General features: G+C 41.7%; 1 protein-coding gene across 7 annotated transcripts in view; it reads left to right on the top strand.

Annotated features, from left to right (window-relative positions):
- ERBB4 (erb-b2 receptor tyrosine kinase 4) overlaps positions 1-20,018 on the top strand; it is a 609,586-nt gene that overhangs the window by 579,660 nt on the left and 9,908 nt on the right. For all 7 annotated transcript variants that reach the window (XM_061344620.1, XM_061344647.1, XM_061344630.1 and 4 more), the window contains 4 exons: positions 775-850; positions 2,938-3,084; positions 4,994-5,091; positions 7,129-7,299. In XM_061344620.1, the coding sequence (XP_061200604.1) occupies positions 775-850; positions 2,938-3,084; positions 4,994-5,091; positions 7,129-7,299 (492 nt within the window). The remainder of the gene's footprint in view (positions 1-774; positions 851-2,937; positions 3,085-4,993; positions 5,092-7,128; positions 7,300-20,018) is intronic.

The following is a 20,018-nucleotide window of genomic DNA, read 5'->3' on the forward strand; positions in this document are numbered from 1 at the left end:
CACAGGCACAGCTCAGGAATAGGAAACATCATGAATCTCATTTTAACACAAACCCAAAAGGGCAGACCCTTATGCCAAACCTAGCTTTATGTTTGCCTGCATGCACTTCTCTGTCAGAAGAGATGAGCTCCTCCCATGGGTGATTCATAGCCAGAGGCTAACTTGGGATTTCTTACACAAGCAACTTCACTAGCTGCAGTAATGACATGGAGAACTGGGAGGGCTGAGTTCCTAACGAATATTAGGAGTTAGAAATGAAGCACTGTAAATTCTCCCCATTGCCTGTTTACCCTGATGATGATTACGTGGACTGGAAAGTATTATGAACGCTGCATTATTAACTAGCCTCATTAGAGAGCAATTGAGATAACAGTGTCTGGGTTTGCAAACTGCTGAGGCAAAAGAGCTTCTGTGTTCCACTTTCTCTGCTGCTCTTCAGATTTAGGGGAATTAGATGTAATTTTTGTGTTGGTCCCATCTTTACACAGGTATGATGAAAAAGTTAGTTGTTCCACTACATCTGAATCAGTAAATTTTGGGTGGTATAAGAAGTTCTGTGGATAACTGGTTTGTGTTTCTTCTCTCTGTATGTTTTATGAGGCAAAGCCCCATTCCAGAGAGCAGGAGCAACCATTTCCTCTGCTGGATAGTGCTGCTTTTCTTTCTTGCAGTTGAAAAAGGAAGCAGAAAGGAAGCTGATGTCTACATACAGGATCTCTCTGTGTTGTTTTAAAATTGTATTCTTAAGATTACATTTCTCTTGTCTTTCCATAGATGCCAATTAAATGGATGGCTCTGGAGTGCATACACTACAGGAAGTTTACCCATCAGAGTGATGTTTGGAGCTATGGTAAATCTTCATGTGATTAAAAAACTGTCTCTTGCAAAGCATTGTACCAAGTTGTGTTACTGTGTTAAAGATATCCTCTTTTCCTAGGGGAGTTAGTTCCAGTGTATTTGGATTTGGTTTGGTTTTTAATGTGTAACTCTAAACAGCAATAGTTGTCTCCTGCATTACTCCCCTGCTCACTAAAATATGATGTCCCTGCTGGGTTGACTGCCATAAGGTCTAGCCTGGTAGCAGTTTGGCTGATTATTATGACACAAGAAGGCCTCTTTCAGCTCAGCCACAGATTCATAAAAATACAGCTGCAGGTCATAATTCTCAGCAGTCCTTTGAAAATCTCAACTCTAAAAGCCATGAATGTCAAAAAAAGTATTCAGGCTTATGGGACTTTCTGTATCTACAGTCAGATAAAAAGAAGTTTGTCATAATACAGAGCAAATACAGCAAGAGAGAGAAAATAAGGTGATTCCAAGCTAACTAAAACAAGCATCCAAGATAACCTGGGAACTGGTTAGATAGATCAGCTCATGTGGACTCCACACACCCTAAAAATCAAGTCACATTTGAGAAAGGAGATGTTCATTTAACATTGGTGATTGTTATCCAGACAAGCTATTGTGCCACATCTGCTGGGCTGTCTGCCTGTTTATCCAGTGTAGATATTACTAATAACTCTTGTATACCTTTATAAGTAGAATTTCTCAGCAGTATCTAGGACTATGGACTCCTATTTGCATTTCCTGTTGCCATATAATTTTGAAACAAGGTGTACAATTCTATTCATTACTCACTTTTACCTGTGGGTAGCAGCAAAAGACAGTTTGCTGTGACTGGTTAGCTGCCTTCTATTCAGCTGAGAAAAATAGATGAGAATTAAATCAATCATATAAAACTACTCTTTCTCCTCAAATTCTATATCACCGATATCACTTAGGAAAAAAAATACTCTTCCCTTTATGAAATTAATTTGAAGTGTGAGAAGCCCAGAATATCTATAATCAGAAAGAAGAAGACCAAAACAAGTTATAGTTACTGCATATCTATGTTATATTATACTGGTGTGCAGACACAGCACTTTTGCCCAGGGAAGTGGCCGAGTCCCCATCCCTGGAGGTATTTAAAAGATATGTAGATGTGGCACTTGAGGACATGGTTTAGTGGTGAATTTGGCAGTGCTGAGTTGGACTCAATGCTCTCAAAGTTCTTTACCAACCTAAATGATTCTATGATTCTATGAATATCAACAAAGAGATGAATGAGGGTGAAATAAATACATGGTTTAGATATATATATATGGTAATTTTGCCCATCACCTTTCACATTAGCATGAGAGCTGGCAAAATACGGTTACCAATCTGGAGTTGTGTTTGAAATGACCTTTGCAATAAAAATAGAAGTTAAAGAAACTGATTTGACAGCAGTATTTTCAATAGTCAAGATTTCGGTTGGGGACAGATTCTGTTACTTGTGATATGTTATCTTTATTTCCACCTCTGATGGCAAAACAAATCCTATGGCTATTCAAAAAGAGAAACCTGGCTTTGTAGCACAGCACTGTCATAACTCAAATCCGCCAAGTGATTTAAGGAAAAAGTAATACAAGTGGCTCTGGATGACTTACAAGGCAAAGACAATGACATAATGTTACTCAGTGCTGTACCATTGTGGGAAATTGATGCTCTAAGTTAGAGAGCATCTGCACTTTTTTGCCCTAAAAATAATAGAGTACATCAGCCCTTCATTTTCCCTTTTGATATGATAAAAGAGCACAAAGCATTCTTTTGTTATTGCATCCATTTACCACCATTTATTTGTCTTGGACCTTCCTCTTGTACCTCAGATCTATTGTGCTGCTTGTTACACCAATAAAAATGAGTGAATTTGTTTTTGAAGATTAACATGAATTGCTGTTTCACCATTTTCTGGAGCTTTTTAAATGGGAGACCAAACTTCAGCGTTTTTACAGGCACTCTTAATGAAGAAGAGATTGCAGTCCAGAACTGGGCTAGAATACTGTGCTGTAAGAAATTGCGAAGGGATCTGAGCAGTATGACCTCAGACATTAACACTCACTCTTTTTTTCTGTCTAGGAGTCACTATCTGGGAGCTTATGACCTTTGGTGGGAAGCCATACGATGGAATCCCAACTCGAGAGATCCCTGACCTCTTGGAGAAGGGAGAGCGGTTGCCCCAGCCTCCAATCTGCACCATTGACGTTTATATGGTGATGGTGAAATGTAAGTACTTGTTGTTTTTAACATTCCTGTGCTCTGTACAAGAGAGACACTGGTTTGGAATGTTAGCATCTATGGTCTCCGACAGTGCTGGGTAATAGGGCAGGCTGCTTCAAAACAAAAGCTTCCGAAGATACATGAGTTCCCAAGACTGTAAATTCCATTCAAATACTGTATACACATTTTTCACAATCGCAAAAGATATTAATTTAGCCATGAAGGGTTGAGCTAGCTTCTTATTACTGTCAGATGGTATCTCATATTCTTGCTGTGAAGTTGAAATGGTATGATTGTTATTGTAAACCATTGTCATTTCCATGACAATTGATTGTGATCTTAAAAAAGATAGTATTAAACATAATTATGGTACGTGGATACCCAGCCAGTGAAGGTTATGGAGAGAAATGCTGCTTCCAAATATTGAGGAAAGAAAATGTGAATGTTTTATTGTTAGTAACAAGAACGATGATTGCAATAGTAATAATAAAAAGTAAAATTAAATTAATACAAGAAATGCTACAGAGAGGACATTTTTTATCATTCTTAGTCCAGTATAATTATTTATGAGTATTTTTACTTTAGCAGAAAAGGCAAAGAGTCTGTACTTTTATTTCCATGATACCCACACTAGTGACAGTATCCTCCAAAGCTATGTTTCTAATTTAAAAAGAATTGGAAACATCTCTCTGGTGTTTCTGGCTTAATTTAAGAGAGATTAGCATAGAGACATCTCATCCATCTTATATAGTCCTTTCCCTTTTGCTTTGTATGCAAAAACACTGAAAGAAAAAAATAGAAGAGGTAAATAATGTATCTTCTGAAAACAGTTATACGGTGCATGCAGGTATGGTAATTGTCTGACTAGTGCACAGGGTTACGTTGTTTGAGTGCAAAAATGTTCCATCTGATAGGATTTCTAATGATTATGAAGTGGATCTCAGTGGACAAAAGGAAGCCCTACTAGATGGGGTATTGTGGAAGATGGAAAGTTACAGCTAGACGTACATACTTAGTCCTCTAATGTTTGTGTGAAATTCTTCATAAGCTATACTAGGGTTGTTTTTCCTGTGTTTCCTTCTTCAGTTAAACAGCATGAAGGAGATAAGCCCTGTTTCATTTAGCCTCTCTGGCAAACGAGACCATGTTCTTGGGAAGCTGCTGATAGGATCTTCCATTAGAAAAAGCTGACACTGAGATAAACTAGTTGCTGGTGGTAACTACCTATATTACTTCCTTGCTTTGCAGGAAGCATTAGCAGGGTTTGAAAATTGTTGTTCCTAATGAATAACGTTACATTACACTTACAGTGAAGGACAAAAGAATCACCCTTACTCAGTTAAAATAGCATCTAATGCCTTGTGTGAAGTCTGTGTTAGTGATGCAGGCATGAGTTGCAGAATTACCTGAAAGGTGGAGGTGAGGTTCGTCATCCTGTAGAGCCGTTGAACAGCTCTTTTTAATCTAAGTCATTGTGGAACAGTAGGTTAATGAAATTCAGCATTTGGTAGTAACTTTGTAATAAACCTACTAGACTCAGATGAGATGATACTCATTATATCAGAGGTTGGATGCATCCATAGGAAGACACAGGTTTGTCAGACCTGACAAACAAATGGGCAAGATAAACACAGAAGGCACTGTTAGTGTCTCTGTTTTGGGAATGAGGAACAGGAGCTCAGAGCAAAGGAGACATCCGTGCAGTGTTGAACAGCCTAGTCTTCTCTGGCCAAGACCAGGTGTTTTCTATTATAGATTTCTAGCTTTCCATTCTCCGTGGCTATTTATTGCAACTTTTCTTCAGGCCAGAGCTATCCAAGGACATCAAGGACTTCAAACCTGTATGTTTTTAAAAACAGAATGATTTCTTCCCTTGACAATTAACTGCTTGCTTTATCATTTCATCTGTCCCCAGGCTGGATGATTGATGCTGACAGTCGGCCAAAATTCAAGGAGCTGGCTGCTGAGTTTTCTAGAATGGCTCGAGACCCTCAGCGATACCTAGTCATTCAGGTAAGCAACTCTGCAACATCAGGCAAAAGAAACAAGACTTCTGTCAGCCAAACCTGACTGTTCAGGGAGTTGCCTTTGAATCTCTTAAGTTCAAGGTGGGCTTACTTTAGACCAAGGACTTGCTGGGTTCTATAATTGCTTAGGCTGACTCTCAGGGGATTATCCTGAAGAGATACTTTCCTGCACTGCTGAGATCATAAGAAAGGTTCTTTTCATAGCCTAAATGTAAAGGTTTCTTAGAAGACAGGACATTGTGTCACATTGGTACCTCTCGTGCTAGAGGGGAGCTTCCTTCTGGTCCTCTTTAGGCTGTATAGACTCTGTAGTGCTTCACAAGTGGCAATGCCAGTATAGCTATATCTGCTGACTGCACCTGGCTGGAGCTGTGTATGCCCTGAGTACAGCCACATGTGGAAATTTTTGTCCTTTCACTCCTACATTCTGCAAAAGCCTAGAGTTGTGTCTGTGTGGATTACAACTCAGACTCAAGCCACAGAAAATGAATCTATCTTTTTGGTGAAGTTCTTTGATGGTTCCAAGGTGATGATGAAACACCAGACACTAAAGCATGGAAATAGTTTGATCCAGGTAATGATACTCTCTATATATCTTGTTATATCTGCTCCACACCATGGATTGCAGAGCAGAGATACATCCAGCTGGTCCTTAGCTCCACACTGACATAAGAATTCCTAGCTGAAGAGCCTCCAGAAGTACAGTCCACTGTTATTTCATGTCTCCTGATAGCTTAGTGTCTAGTGCTAGTCTCAGTGTGTGGTGTTTCATTGAACTGGTTTCATTTCCCATCATGCTAACCTACTCATGATGTATTATTGCCCAGTGTGAATGTACACTGCTCACCTTCAACTTGGGGTGAATTAAAATATATTTGAAAAGTAAAATAGTAGCCAAGAGGATTTGTGGTGTAGAAGGTGGAATTTCTGTTGCAGTATTCCCCACTGTGTTAAATTGTAAATTCAGCTCATACAAGCGATTCTGGAAAAATCAGTCTGATTAAACTGCATAGTTAGGACATGTTTCCCTATTCCAAATACATGTTTCATCCCTTTCTCTTCCCTGCCCTTCCCTCCTCTGTTATATACTCTGGTGGGTATTTCATCCCATGACACTTCTCCTGCAGACGATATAGGCCGTGTGATTCCTGAGGAGAAACCAGGGTAACTCCATTGTACTGGTATCTCTGACTCATGACTCCCCATTCCCCCAGATGCAACCAAGAATGACAAACTTGATGTTGAGCTTTTGAACTGGTCCGTATGCACCCCCCCTAGCACAACCATCATTCCCTGCTGGATTCCATATGTGGCTTAATAATTCCAGCAGAGTGGGAGGCCATTTTTTAGCCATGCAGTTAACTTTAGCATCATTTCTATGGGCTGTTACGTGTTTGGGGCATGGGTTGCTTTTTGTGACCTTTTGTAGCACCAAGCAAAGTGCAGCCCTGATTCGCCTCTCCAGCTTGTAGATGCTATTTCAATAAAAACACATATTGTTGTTGCTGTTGTTCCCTGTTTTGATTTTATTGCTTTCAGCTCTGTTACATTCTGCAGAACTTTCCATATGGATGAGAGGGAAATTTAGCCTCTAAGTCCCTAAAAATACAAATGAAAACAAAGCAAATGTCCAGACACAGCAGTTTCCATGTTATTTCCCCTCTCTCCATCTAAGCCCAGGTAGCCAAGATATTTCAAAAAACACATCAGGACTTGACAGAACTTGGGTCAGAAACTGAATTTCTGTGGGGAAATAGAGAAGAAAGAATAAAAGCTTGATCAGAAGAATGCCAAAAAAAAAAAGGCTTGGTTTGATTTATGCACTTATTCCCTTTCTGTCATCATATTCCCTGTAAGAAAAAAAAATCAAAACAAATGATGTGGCTGTGGAACTTTAGGACAAACAAAGCGCCATGTGTGGTCCCTGCAGCCTGGCTGCCAGGGCATGAGAAGGCTGAAGTTCCCTGTTTAGGAAATTATTTCATCTTTTGACCATTTTGCTCTCTCACTACAACCTATTTAGGGAGATGACCGTATGAAGCTCCCAAGCCCAAATGACAGCAAGTTCTTCCAAAACCTTCTCGATGAGGAAGACCTGGAAGATATGATGGATGCTGAAGAGTATCTTGTCCCTCAAGCCTTCAACATCCCTCCTCCCATCTACACCTCCAGGACAAGAATTGATTCCAACAGGGTGAGAGAAAATGTCTCTGTCAGAAAATACTGGTTATCTTAAAAGCACAGGTGGAGATTTAAGTGCACTAATCAAACACAGATCAGAGTTGCCTTGGGAATTACAAGCTCCCGTTGTAAAGAGAGTCACTATAAAAATGTTGTCACTGGGTTCCCTGTTCATTGTAGCTCAGTGAATTCTAAATTAATAGTTCAGCCTTGAGTGAACAAAGGCTGAACTGCCTGTCCGGAAAGCACAGCTGAGGCTTGTGAAGTCAAGCAGTGTTGTTTCTTAGTTGCGGACCATCCCGGCCAGGAAGTGCATAGCTCTGGTTCTCCCATCCCTGCAATCCTGTTGTCTTGACAGGGTTGGCACTGGTGTATCTGAGAGCAGCTGGAATATAGAGATTTTTTGTGTCTGGAGCCAGATTTCAGACCCAGACCCTTTTCCTATCTGTATAAGATGCTTTCACAACCCTCCTTCACAAGCATGTGTTTTTCCTGAGCAAATCACAGATTTTAACATGTTGAACTTTTTAACACCCCTGTTGAGAGCAGAAATGCTGCTATTTTACAGGGGAGCTGAGGCACAGAGATTGTTCAGGAGGAATTCAGCTCACAGAATTCTAACCATCAAAAGATAGTGATATATAAGCTCTTCATCGAGATTTCAGTTTGTGTCATCTGAAAAGAGTGGGTGATTATAACTGTCTGCCTTGGACATTTGCAGTCAGATAAGGTATTTTCTGGAGGTGTCTTTCTCCACTGGCTAGGGGCAGCTCCAGAATAGTCCCAGACTTGGTGTTTGAGCTCTGGTGGTGGCATGAGTTTAGGCTTGCAGAGGTCATTGTCACTCCTGAGCAACCTGCCCATAGCTCTGACCTCTGCCTGTTCCTGCACTTGGCTCCATCCTTTTAACAGTCTAGGTGCCACCCCTTCTCACAAAGCTAAGAGCTGGTGAAATGAATTACGAGTGTGAGGACATTCTCACAAACATCAGTTGTATTTAGTAATTAAGGTCTTTTTTTGTTTCTTTGTTTTCTCTCCATGCTCCTTTTAGTGGAAAGTCCCATTTTAAATACTAAGTGGAGTCTCATTGAAATGTTGGTGTTTATTCCTCATGGTTTAGAAATCTTTGTTGAGGTTTTTCCTTAGTAGTTCCAAATTCATAACCTGGCTGAACTGATGACACAATGTGACGCAGGGAAGAGGTAAGCAAAGCAGCTAAGAGTGTGTAAACTGAGTCAGTATTCATGATCTGACCACATGTTGCATGAAGTTCTTCTGCCTCTCCTTGAGTAAATCTGGGCTTTTCTGGAATAAGAAAGACAAAATGTGATCTTAAATAATATCCAGACAGTTTGTAAGGGAATTGCTACTATTTCAAAATGTAAGGAGGCTGGAAAGGTCTTTAGAAGCGGCCGGACTAGGCTGCTAGGGCTAGGCTGCATTCACATAGCATTTCTCCTGCACTGAAAGGCAATGAAGGAGGGGATGATGCACAGTTTAGCAATAAGCAAGAAACTTCCTCTTTATGACATGAGTTAATTTCCAGCATTGATGTTGGTCTGATATAAGTCAGATTTACTCCTAGCTGTCTCTGGGGAGGTTGTGTTACCTTTGCTGCGGACTTCTGAGCAAGAAAGGAAGCGACAATAGTTACCTTTGGAAGGTGCTTGCTGTCACACTGATGTAAATCACTGTAGTGAAGCTTTACTAATGGAATATTACCACTTACACCAACATAGGGTTGAGAGAGCCAGTCAAACCCATAAGGTTTGCTATATTCATCTCACACCCATGTTTGCTAGACACGCTGGGGCACATTTGGAGGAGAAAGGATCAGCAGGATAATGTACTTGCTTTTTCAGCAGTTCCTTTTGCCCCTGGTCTTTAGTGCCAGCTGAGCAGAATTGTCCAGTAGAGCTGAGGGAATTAATTCCAACCAAAATCCTAGAGTAAATATTCCAAAAGAATTGTGTAAAATGTGCTGTTTGGGCAGCCAGCGTTCTTACTGGGATATCCATGGAAAGCAATCACATTTTTTAGTAGCATTATTATATTGAAAACTCTACCTTTCTCACAGCCTTTGCCCAACTTTGAGCCACACTGTTCAGCTGCTTGCACGTGTGTGATCCCCTTGAAGTCAGCAAGGCTGCAGAAAGAGACCCGGTGCCTTTATTTTTGCCACACAGAGAGGCTCTATCACATTCTTGATGTGAAGTCCCCTCTCTGCAGCTCACAATTTCCTGTCTTGGTTTGAGACTGTGATCTTGGACCACTAAAGTCAGTGGGAGCTTTGCTTTGCAATTCAGTTTAATGACAGCAACAAGACTGAGTGCTTCTTTCAGTAACTCCTACTGCTGGGAAATTTTTCTCTGGCATCGTACAGCAATCTTAACACTTAAACAAATCTGGAACTACCCTTTGCCAAAAGTTTTCACATTCTGAGCCAAGTTGTCTGACCCAGGTAACCTCAAAAAAGGGCAGATGGGGGAAAAGCAAGCTTGCACCCAGCGTGATATTTTTGCACATCTTTATAGTGTTTTTCTTCATTGTAGGAACCTCTTTATAGAGGGGGAATTTTTAAGGCCAAAAGAAGAGATAGATAAAGGAATTGCCATTGAGAAAACAGATGATTTTTAATAGCACTTGCGGGTATCACAGGAGACTGACTCCTGTCCATAACAGGATTATTTTGTAGTAGAACATTGATGTTTCTCTGGTATCTCAGATTAGCTCCAGTCTCAGCTTTGCTAATAACTCTTCATCATCTACCTGTACTGCCAGTACTGCTATAGAGGTGATTACATCTAGATTGCAGAAATGCCACAGCACTGTGTTGCTGGAAGAGCTTGGAGTTGAAAGCCCCATAGCGTCTTAGCACTCCCAGTTTCCTTTGCAGAGAGGGTTATTCTGAATGTAGTACATTTGTTTCCTCTCTGTGCAGGAAGCTACATACTTGTCTTGTTTTTCTGAAGCACTCAGGTTCTTGGTACATTAACTATTCTTGCAGTGAAGATTCATGTTGATTTAAAACAAAACACATATTAGCTCCTTTAAGGTAATAGTGCATCTGCTGTGTATAGTTCAGTACAGATGGATGTCAGCTAGAAGAATCACACAGAATTGAAATGCTGTCAGAGCTCTCTATCTGCAGTCGTCTGATTCTGTGTGTTTCCTTTGGAAAGTTAGTGCTTTTTGCTGGTTTGGTGTAGTGAATATTAATATTACACAAGCTCATCATGGTGCTGCTGCAGCCATAGATGCCAAATGAATTGATACAGCTTAAGTAGTTTGTGTTCACTGTGTCTGGGAAATTAAATTTTATGGGGACATTGACAGCCAGTTTGGTGAAGGAAAACACATAGACAAGAGCTACATAATCTTCATGTCGTTTTCAGAGATCAGATAAAAGATACTGTGTTTCTCGTCTTAGTTGTTCTGATTGTAGTTTGGTGAGAGTCAGTTATGTGATAGCAAGGTACTGTACTCCTTTTCTGGGTGCGTTGTACTGACAGCTTTAGTTTAGCGTTCCAGCAGTACAGCTCTATGGGGGACAGGAGTCCCCAGGAAGAAAGCATGGAGATTGTGGCCCTGCTCACACTTAAGCTTTCAAGTCAGGGAATTAAGGAAGATCAAGAGCTTTTACTTTCTAAAGCAAGCTCTGAAGTTTCTCTAGGGCGACCTCAGTCCTGAATCCTTGCAGCTTGTTGCCTGTGAGACGCACCACTGGATGAGGTTTGGGTAAAACTATTCCTTCTCCCTCCCATGTGGAGAAGAAAAACTGTTTGGATATGAATTAATAGCACAGACCTACTATTAATTCATATCCAATAGCACAGAACTTTGCAGCCTATTAAAGGAGACTGGAAAGGGGAAAGGCTTCTGGGGAGTTTCCAGCTCCCCAGGAATTGTGACATCCTTCTTCTTCCAGGCATTACTGAGATTGATGAAGCTGCGAGGCTCAGACACTGCTTCAGCATTTCCATCTCGCCCACACTGGCTTCTACTAGCACATCTTTGGGACTTGTGCTACCAGGAGCAAAATCCTGCACTCTGTGGCCCCTAACAGTGGCCTGTGTTATGAAGTCCAGCCTGTGATAGATTGAGCTTTTAAATAAAAATTAACATCCTAAGCTAAATTGAATTCTTTCATTGTGTGTGAAACTCTTCAGCTGCAATTTCAGCTCTTCAGCTTTTTCCAGCTTCTCTTTTCCATTGTCTAGAGATATTATAGAAATGTGGAGTTTTAGAAGCTCTGTGCTTCTGGGAGATAAGCTGAATCCTCAGCAGTGTTTCTATGAGCACAGGACCCCAGCTACTGCTTGAGTGTCCTATGTTCCACCATTAGATGATTCATTCAGGTATTTGTAATGAGTATTGTCCTGTGTGCACAGAGATAGTACTAATACAGAAAGCGCTCTGTGTAGCCCGTGATACTTTTTTGCTTTAAATCCTTGGCTAACTCCTGCTGAAAACCATCTATACTGTTTATTACTTGCTGATCCTGTCCCTGCAATTTTATTCCATATGCTATAAACATGAAAGCACATGCCAACCCTGCAATTAAATATGAAGCTATTTCTTTTCAGAGGTGTCCAGGGAGACGTTTCTACTTGGCTGAAGCAGGCTCTGGCACACCAAAAGCCAGTTTTAAATACCCTGAGTAGTATCTGGTATGCCACTGCAGCAGTCCTAGTGTGTCATTAGGTCTGATAGTGTTTCAAGGCTCAACATATGTATATATCTGTGTGTAAAAAGATTTTTCCAGAGAGAAGCCAGAAAAGAAGCTATCTTCATGATTCATTTATTCTGGTTTCTAAATATGAAAGGTAGCCAGTTTCAAATCACAAGATTACAAGGGAAATGGTTGTTAATGGTTTTCAGATGTGTTTCACATCAGTATGGCATCTTTTTATCATGGACAACAGGGACTGTTCAACTAGCGGGTTGACTACTAGAATTAAGTGACTTTCATTAGATTAAACTAACAGAGCTGAATTGGTTAGGCACCTGCAGTGCTTCAGTGGTGGAAGACCTGATCTGATGTCTGAGTGCTTTACATACTGAAATACCGCAGACTTGGAAGGTGGGGGACTGCAGGCACTGCTGCCTTCAGTTACAGCTGAAAGGAGGGGTTTTGGAGAGCAATCACAGTTTGGAGGGGCACTTCCCAGTCTGTCAGCACAGCTGAGCTGGTGATGTGAGGTACTGTCATTGCAGGTGGGGAGAGCTAACAGTTGATTATAGCATCCTTTCCCCTTGGAAAAGAAAGTGGCAGGAGGGAGTCATGATTTGTCTGTGATTCTCCTTATGACGTGAGCTTTAGTAGCAGTCAATGCCTTACTGGTCCAGTTTATTTTTCTGTGAGAAAAGGCAGTTAACTGTTCCTGTCCAAGCTCTCAAACTAAGTTATTTCTCCAGCTGTGTCCTGGCCATGTGGGGCTGATGGCAGTAAAACTATTTCCATCCTAAAGTCAATAAATAGTTTACATGAAGAGATATCAAGGCTAGATGGGGCCACTGCAAGCATTTTGTCTAATCTTCTGGCATAACTTAGGTCAGAGTCTCTTGTCTCTTCATTCCTGCATCAGGTGCAGAAATTCTGTGTGAGGTGGAGTTTTTCTTTTAGAAAGGCTGTCTTGATTGTATTAGGTGGAATGGAAAATTCATCACAGTGTAGAAAAGTCTCACTGGGCAGTTAATAGGCAGTTAATACCGACTCTTTAGCAGGGTTTGGATCCTATTGCAGTCTACCTTGCTCCTTTTTTCTTTTGCTAGGTTAAGGGGCTGCCAGTTATTAGAATTTCCTTCTGTTTAAGGGGCCTGAGTAGGATAGTACCATTTGTATGTGTTTGTGTTAAAGAACAAGACCAATGAGGCCTTTTTATTTGGTTCATTTGTGGTGCTTGCCACCCCTTTGCTTTTGCTGTATCTTCCCCAAAATAATATGACAAAATCTTGCCTTAAATTTGATGCTTATTAATGCAGTCTGTTAGGTTGTGGACTTTTTTATTTATTGCTATCCCATTTCTTTAATTTCTTCTCCGTAAAAGGCGATCCTAAAATTTCTTAGTAGCCATGTTTTTGCCTCTCGGGTCTGTCGCTTCCTCATGCAAGTGTTGCAATGAAATCTCCAATGTCAGAACAGATGAACTTGTTAATTAACTACACATTGTATCAAAGCATTTCATAACATCTCAGACGATTACGCTGACACCACCTCCATATGAGCTCTCTTGCTTCTTGAGAAACTGCTGGATTAGTTAAGAAAGTTTGTATGAATGCATTCTGTATGCCTTTCATTAAATACTAAGTTTTGTGTGTTTTCTAGTGCAGCCTATGGTGTACTGGGTACTGCAGCTGCTGCCATCAAGCCTTTAGGGTAGTTCTAGAAGTTCCACCAAGCTCTCTTTCAAAGTCCCATTTTCTGCTTCCCTAAGTTTTAATGACATCCTGGTGGTAGGAGGCTCCTGTCTGTTCTGCTCTGCCTTTTACATTAAGCACTTCTCAGTAGCTGTTAGTGTTTTGATGGTGTCTAGTCGACCATCACAAATATTTTACCTACTGCAGCTTTTCTCTTCTGGGAAATTCCTCTATATCCATTTCCAGTCTTTGTTGGAAGTGTAGACAGTACATGACCATGTTTGTCCATGTAAAGCAGGATGTGAACCCAGACTGATACCAGTCAGCCCGATTTCATTGCTGAATGAAGGTGAATGAAGAATAAACATGCAAAAACATACTGTAAAATACATTAAATGGAAGATCATTTCGGTCATAATAATTTACATGAAAAAGGAAAGCCTCTCACAAAATATGTAGATTTAGGATATGAGTATTTAAATACCTCTTTAAAATGTGCCAAGTTTGCCAGAGAAGAAGGAAAAAGAATTCACATGAAGGACTCAGACAGAATAGATGATGCCTGGCTCTTCACAGGGAATTCTTTGAAAGTGCTTTATGGCAATTAGTTCTTGCTTTGCAACCAGGCCAGCTGAAATCAGTGGTATTTCCCAAGGAGGAAGCCCTTCTCAGCCTTAATAGATTATCAGGACCAACTCATCAAATCGGCTCATGGTTTTGCAGGTCAAGTGCTTTAAAACAGGATTTTTTTAATGCATTAGCTGTTTTCTGTCACATTTAAGCTCCTGAATTCAGGCATACTGATTTCATCAGACTTCTGGAAAGTGTTGGATGGCATTTTTGTTTATACAGATTTAATATATATTTAATAACAAGTCACTACCTCACAGCACTTCCTGGTGAGACCTAGTGTGAGTTAACACTCAGAGGAATCAGTGGAAGAGACTGTAGCTGTATATTGCTTCAAACTTTAATGCGTGACATGTAAATTTATTGAGCTTTAATATAAACTGGTTTAAAATCAGGCAGCATCTGCTTAATCCATGAATAGCTGCTGGCTGTGTTAACAGCCAAGAGAGCTCACAGCTGATCCATTTTCTTTTCTCTCCTGAAAGGAAAAAAAGTCAATAGATATAAAGAGAGAAGTAATAAATATTTCTACATTGCACTGATGAGGCATTCTTGGAAAACAGCAAGCTAAACAACTCTACATAATTAGGAGATGGAAAAGTGGACTAAGAGTCAGGAAATAATTATGAGAGCTGGGAGAAAAATTTCCTTCAGTGACTCGGTTTGAAGCAGAAATTGTTAGTGAAAAACACCCGTTTCTGAGCAAGCCTATTTGTGAATTTCCTTAAACTAATAAAAGCACCTGAAAATACAAGGCGGGGGGGGGGGGCGGGCTGATTTGGAAATGCACCAAGGAGCTGTCATTTAAACACCTGCCTACCCACAGTGGTTGGGGCTCATGAGCCAGAGAGTGCCATCTACATGTCGGTCTGCAGTGATAATGCTTAGAGAGTAAGGTAGCAAGGGGACTCTGGAGCGTCCTGTGCCAAATGCTGTACTTCTAAACATCCATGCAATGGGGATAAATGCCAGCACAGCCTAAAATGCCCTTTGTTAGCCAGAGCAAAGAGTCTGTCTGTCTTGATAAATGCTGCGGTAGGGGATGGGAAAAAACCTCAAAGCTATAAAAAGACTCTCCAAAAGATGCAGTGGGTAGAAGTGGGAGGAGGCACAGATGAGTTTAGATTTAGAATGTTAAAAAATGATTATTTTATCCAAATCAGCTGGATGGTTATTTCTTTTAGTGTATTATTGCCACCAGAACCTCAGCCCTGCTCTAAATCAACTCAGCATTTCATCAAGAAGCCTATTCTTTGCTATAAGAGACCAAGAGTGCACAATTATGGGTTTCTTTTCCCCCTTGCATAATAAAATTGGGAGATTATCATCAAGTTTCTATTCAGATTTTAGGAAGGCTTTTTTATTTTATTTTTAAAACCCCTCTTTGTCTGTAAGAGCTCCCTGTTCAGGCCAGCATGCTGTAATGATTACTGCTGTAAAGGCTTCAGTGGAGATGTGCTCTATTTCATTCTCAATGAGGGTTGATGGCATTTTGAGAGGCTCAGAATATCCTTTGATTACTGTATAAAACAGACTGGGGAAGATGGCAATGCAGCGTGTGGCATACGAGGGGGCTGCTGCTCCCAGTATTGCTCATCAACTTTCTTTTGTGCCTTTTTCTTTCTGTCTGCCGTGTCTCCATCACAAATCATGGCCATGTTGTGGCTTTGGTCCCATTCCCCATCCTTTGCCTTGTTTGGGGATTTAGAGCTTGAGGTTTATATAGAAAAGGAGCTTCTGCTGCTCCTGTATTCTGGACAGATGCTACAGCATATGAGCAGGAGCAGCACCTTGACCCTTTCCTCCCATGGGGAATTGTTACAGTAGCTAGGAAATGGTATTTGTCTCTTCCAAACTATGGGAAATTGGCGCAGTGTTAGAAGGTGCCATTTACTGTAAAATGTCTTTGGAGAGTATATTAAAAAAGGAGTGACAGAAAGCTAGTCATGGGTGACAGGAAGGATATGGGAGTGAGAGAGATTGAAAGGGAAAGACAGACATATGCAAGCTGTCTTTCTTCCTCCTCTCCTGTGTGTGTGACATGCACAGTGCATTAATACAAAATAATAGGGAAAAGGAATTCTTCCATCTTCATTTTTGTGTCTTGCCCGGTCAGATTGTGCCAGCTGAAGTCTGTTTGCTGGCTGCCAAATGTTGGAAGGGAGAATGTTTCTGGGGTCTAAAGGACAGGGAAGTTTCCAGGGAGAGGTTTTGATGCTGTACAGAAGGAGAATGCTTTCCTTCGCAGCCTGGGTATAGGAGATGAGTCTATGGAAAAGCATTTCACTTATGCTTCCCTGTCATTGTGCCTGGATCCTGAGTTTTGTGGCCACATTGTGCCTCTCTTCACAGGTTATTTTCATTGGTCATCTTGTAATCTTTGAATCCTCTACTTGATGAAGTGTTAGACTGAAAATCTATCTTGTGTGTAATTTCCTATACCACTCTGCCAAGACTGTTAGGCATGTTTTGTTTGCAATATGTGCCATTTCACTGTTCATGTCTCTTAGAAGGGTGCATTCCGATTTGGGTATCCCACTGCATATGGGAGTTTATAAGTTGGAAAATAGAGAGCAGTTAGGAGGGAAAACTGTGCAAGAGAAGGTTTAAATGACCCATCTGAAGCTGTGAAGTATGTCATTACTGATGTGAACCCAGGTCACCAGTGAAACATCCATATGGATTTTTAACCATTTCAGAGATGTCTTAACCCCCCCATACTGCCAGGACGTGATCCAGCACATCCAGATGATAGAGGCAGCCTGCATGACCTGAGTTAGAGCTAAGGCCACCTGCAAATCTTCCCTTTTTGCTGACAATGACCAGGAAAGACTTACTCCTTCTTTATTCATCTTTTTTCCTCTCACTGATTAAAATGGATGTCTTGTGTCTTGATTGTGGAAGGAGCAGTCATCAGAGACTGGAGCAAACACAGGATGATGCTTACATTCTCTTCTGCACTTGTGTACCAACATTCAAGTTCCAGTATGAGGTAATGCTGGGAAAGAGACTGGGACTTCCTAATTTCCAATGAGGATTCATTGATCCCCAATGGAACTTTACGATCACTGAGCTAAGGACATTGTAAATTGTTGCACAGCTACTGTCCACAACCTGTGTATATTATTCCTACCTTTATTTTTTGTTGTAGAATAACAGGCTCCCTTTTCCTCTCACTGGAAAAATGTATGTCCTACTCCATTAACTCAGATGGGCCACATTGCTGTTTGTGTGACTGAAATAAGTGGTGTAAGAGACACACACACACACGTTTCAGAGGAAGAGTGTACAAGGAATGCCAGACCTTTGTCAAGTGCTGTGTACTGGAGGAACAGATGCGCTTTAACTGATGAAGATGCACTTTAATGGCCAAGGGAGCATCTGATTCTTTCTTTTTCTATATGGCCCTGCTCTGAGCAAGGGCTAGGACCAGAAGTCTCCAGAGGAAGGCAAAGCCTTCTAGCTATTACTATACAAACACTATTTCATTTCTGTTTAACATTACGCAGTGATCTCATGGCACATGTTTTTTCTTTCCTTTGATTTTTGCTTCAGACATGTTTGCTGTGGGCTCTCTAAAGCAAGGCAGAGTAAGCTGTTAGTTCTGTGGTCAGAGGAAAGCAAGTCTGCTCCTGAGCAGAGGTGGCTGCTCTCCTGGGGTGGTCTTCCTATTTGAATTTCAGTTCAGATCAGTTGTAAATTCCAGGCTGCTCCCTTGAAACATAGCTGGAGTTTGCTCAGGGCTGGTGGGACAGCTCTGTGTTGTGTGCTCTACCTGCAGCCTCACCAGAGCATCCCAAACAGATCCACTTGCATAAATCAGCTGTCCTTCCTCCTAGAGAACTGCTGAAATCTTGGTGCTTGTAGCAAGGCATGCTTGGCCTGGAATGCTAGGAGACTCCAGTCTGGATACTGCCTTAGTTTTAAATCAAGTAAACAGTTTCTAGGGGAAGGAAGAAACTGAGTAATTTCTGGGGCACACAGTCCAGGACTGAACTGGCACAAAGAAGTGTTGCAGATCTTGATCAGGACAGTTAATAACAGCTTCCTGAAGAATGGACAATGGGATGCCCCTGTGAGGTCCTGTGAGGAACATCCCGGTGAGAAGGTGGGCGTGATGCTTACTCCTGCTTTGTGGTTTGGTGCTTTTTGCATACGAGGACAGAAAGAGAGTGAAAGGGAATGGTGTTTTTGTGTGGATAGGAGCAGTGTCAGAGTGGGTTGAAATGTGTGTGTGTGCGTTGATATTGGCAGAACCTTGCATTTAGTACGGAAAAATCTTTCAGTCCCATGCACTTAGCAGGCTCCTTAAGAACAAGAAACACTAATTATGCAACCCTGTCAAATGTGTGAGCACATCTTGGTGGGTGGCAAGGAAAAGGAGCTCTGCAGCAGTGAGGGTGCTGTTGGGAGGCTGTGCTGGTAACCAAAGCAAGGGGGTACCAGATCATTGATTTTCTATTTGTTGATAGTGCTGTACCACCCCTAGCCTGACAACAGCACCACATCACCAAGTACCTCCAGCATTGCTTCCACCTCTCATCTGCTGTGGGTACAGCTCTGAAGGCAGTTATGGTCACCATAGGGCTGGTGTAGGATCAGCTGTAGTGCGGGCAGGGGGAGTAACACAGCCCTGGGTGCCATACTCTAGGCATGACACCAGACTGAAATGAAAAGAGACAAGGCAGAGGCATATTCACATAATTACAGAAATACAAGCAACAGGACCCAACAAAGCTTTGATTTCATTACAGTTTAGCATGCAGCCAGAAAATATTATGTCCCTGCTATAAAGGAGGAGATATTTACCTTTGGGAGATTTTAGAAGCAAGGAATTGGAAAATGAAATTAATGAATAGAAAGCAATAACACAAGCCAATATTCACAAAAGTGTTATTTACCTCTCTTTTATCAAGGCTCATTTTACACAAATGTTAGCAGTTATAATAACTGGTATGTCACTGATATTTAATACCAAAGGGCCTCTAAAAAGGCTTCAGGGGACATTTGCTTGTTTTGCAGAAGCAATCCAGCAGATTCCTGGAATTCATTGACGAAAGCTTCATTCTCCAAGTGGCAGAGGAACCAGCAGGGAGGGGGGGCTATGCTGGGCACTGTTCTCACCAACAGAGAGGGGCTGGTGGGGAATGTAAAGCTCAAGGGCAGCCTGACTGCAGTGACTATGAAACGGTGGAGTTTGAGGTCCTTAGGGACAATGAGGAGGGTGCACAGGAAGCTTGCTACCCTGGGCATCAGGAGAGCAGATTTAGGCCCCTTGAGGGATCTGGTTGGTACAGTATCATAGGATAAAGTCCTGGAGGGAAGAGGGGCCCAAGAAAACTGGTTAATACTCAGGGACTGCCTCCTCCAAGCTCATAAGCGATGCATCCCAGCAAAGAGGAAGTCCGGCAAAAACACCAGCAGCGTGAGTAGCAGCTGTGGGGAGACCCCACTGCGGTCCTGATCCAGCTCTGGGGCAACAGCACAAGAGGGATGTTGAGCTGTTTGAGCATGTGCAGGGGAGGCCAGGGGGATGCTGTGAGGGCTGGAGCAGCTCTGCTCTGGAGCCAGGCTGAGAGAGCTGGGCTGGGTCAGCCTAGAGAACGCTTCAGAGAGACCTTGCCAGAAGCCTTTTGGTACCTAAAGGAGGTGACAGGACAAGGGGGAATGGTTTTAAGCTGAGAGAGAGGAGATTGAGATGAGCTCTTAGGCAGAAGCTCTTCCCTGTGAGGGTGCTGAGGC

This window comes from Neopsephotus bourkii, unplaced genomic scaffold (genome assembly GCF_033783945.1).
Source record: "Neopsephotus bourkii isolate Nb327-2 ecotype Australia unplaced genomic scaffold, CSIRO-AGI_Nbou_v1 NB_31, whole genome shotgun sequence".
NCBI lineage: Eukaryota > Metazoa > Chordata > Aves > Psittaciformes > Psittacidae > Neopsephotus > Neopsephotus bourkii.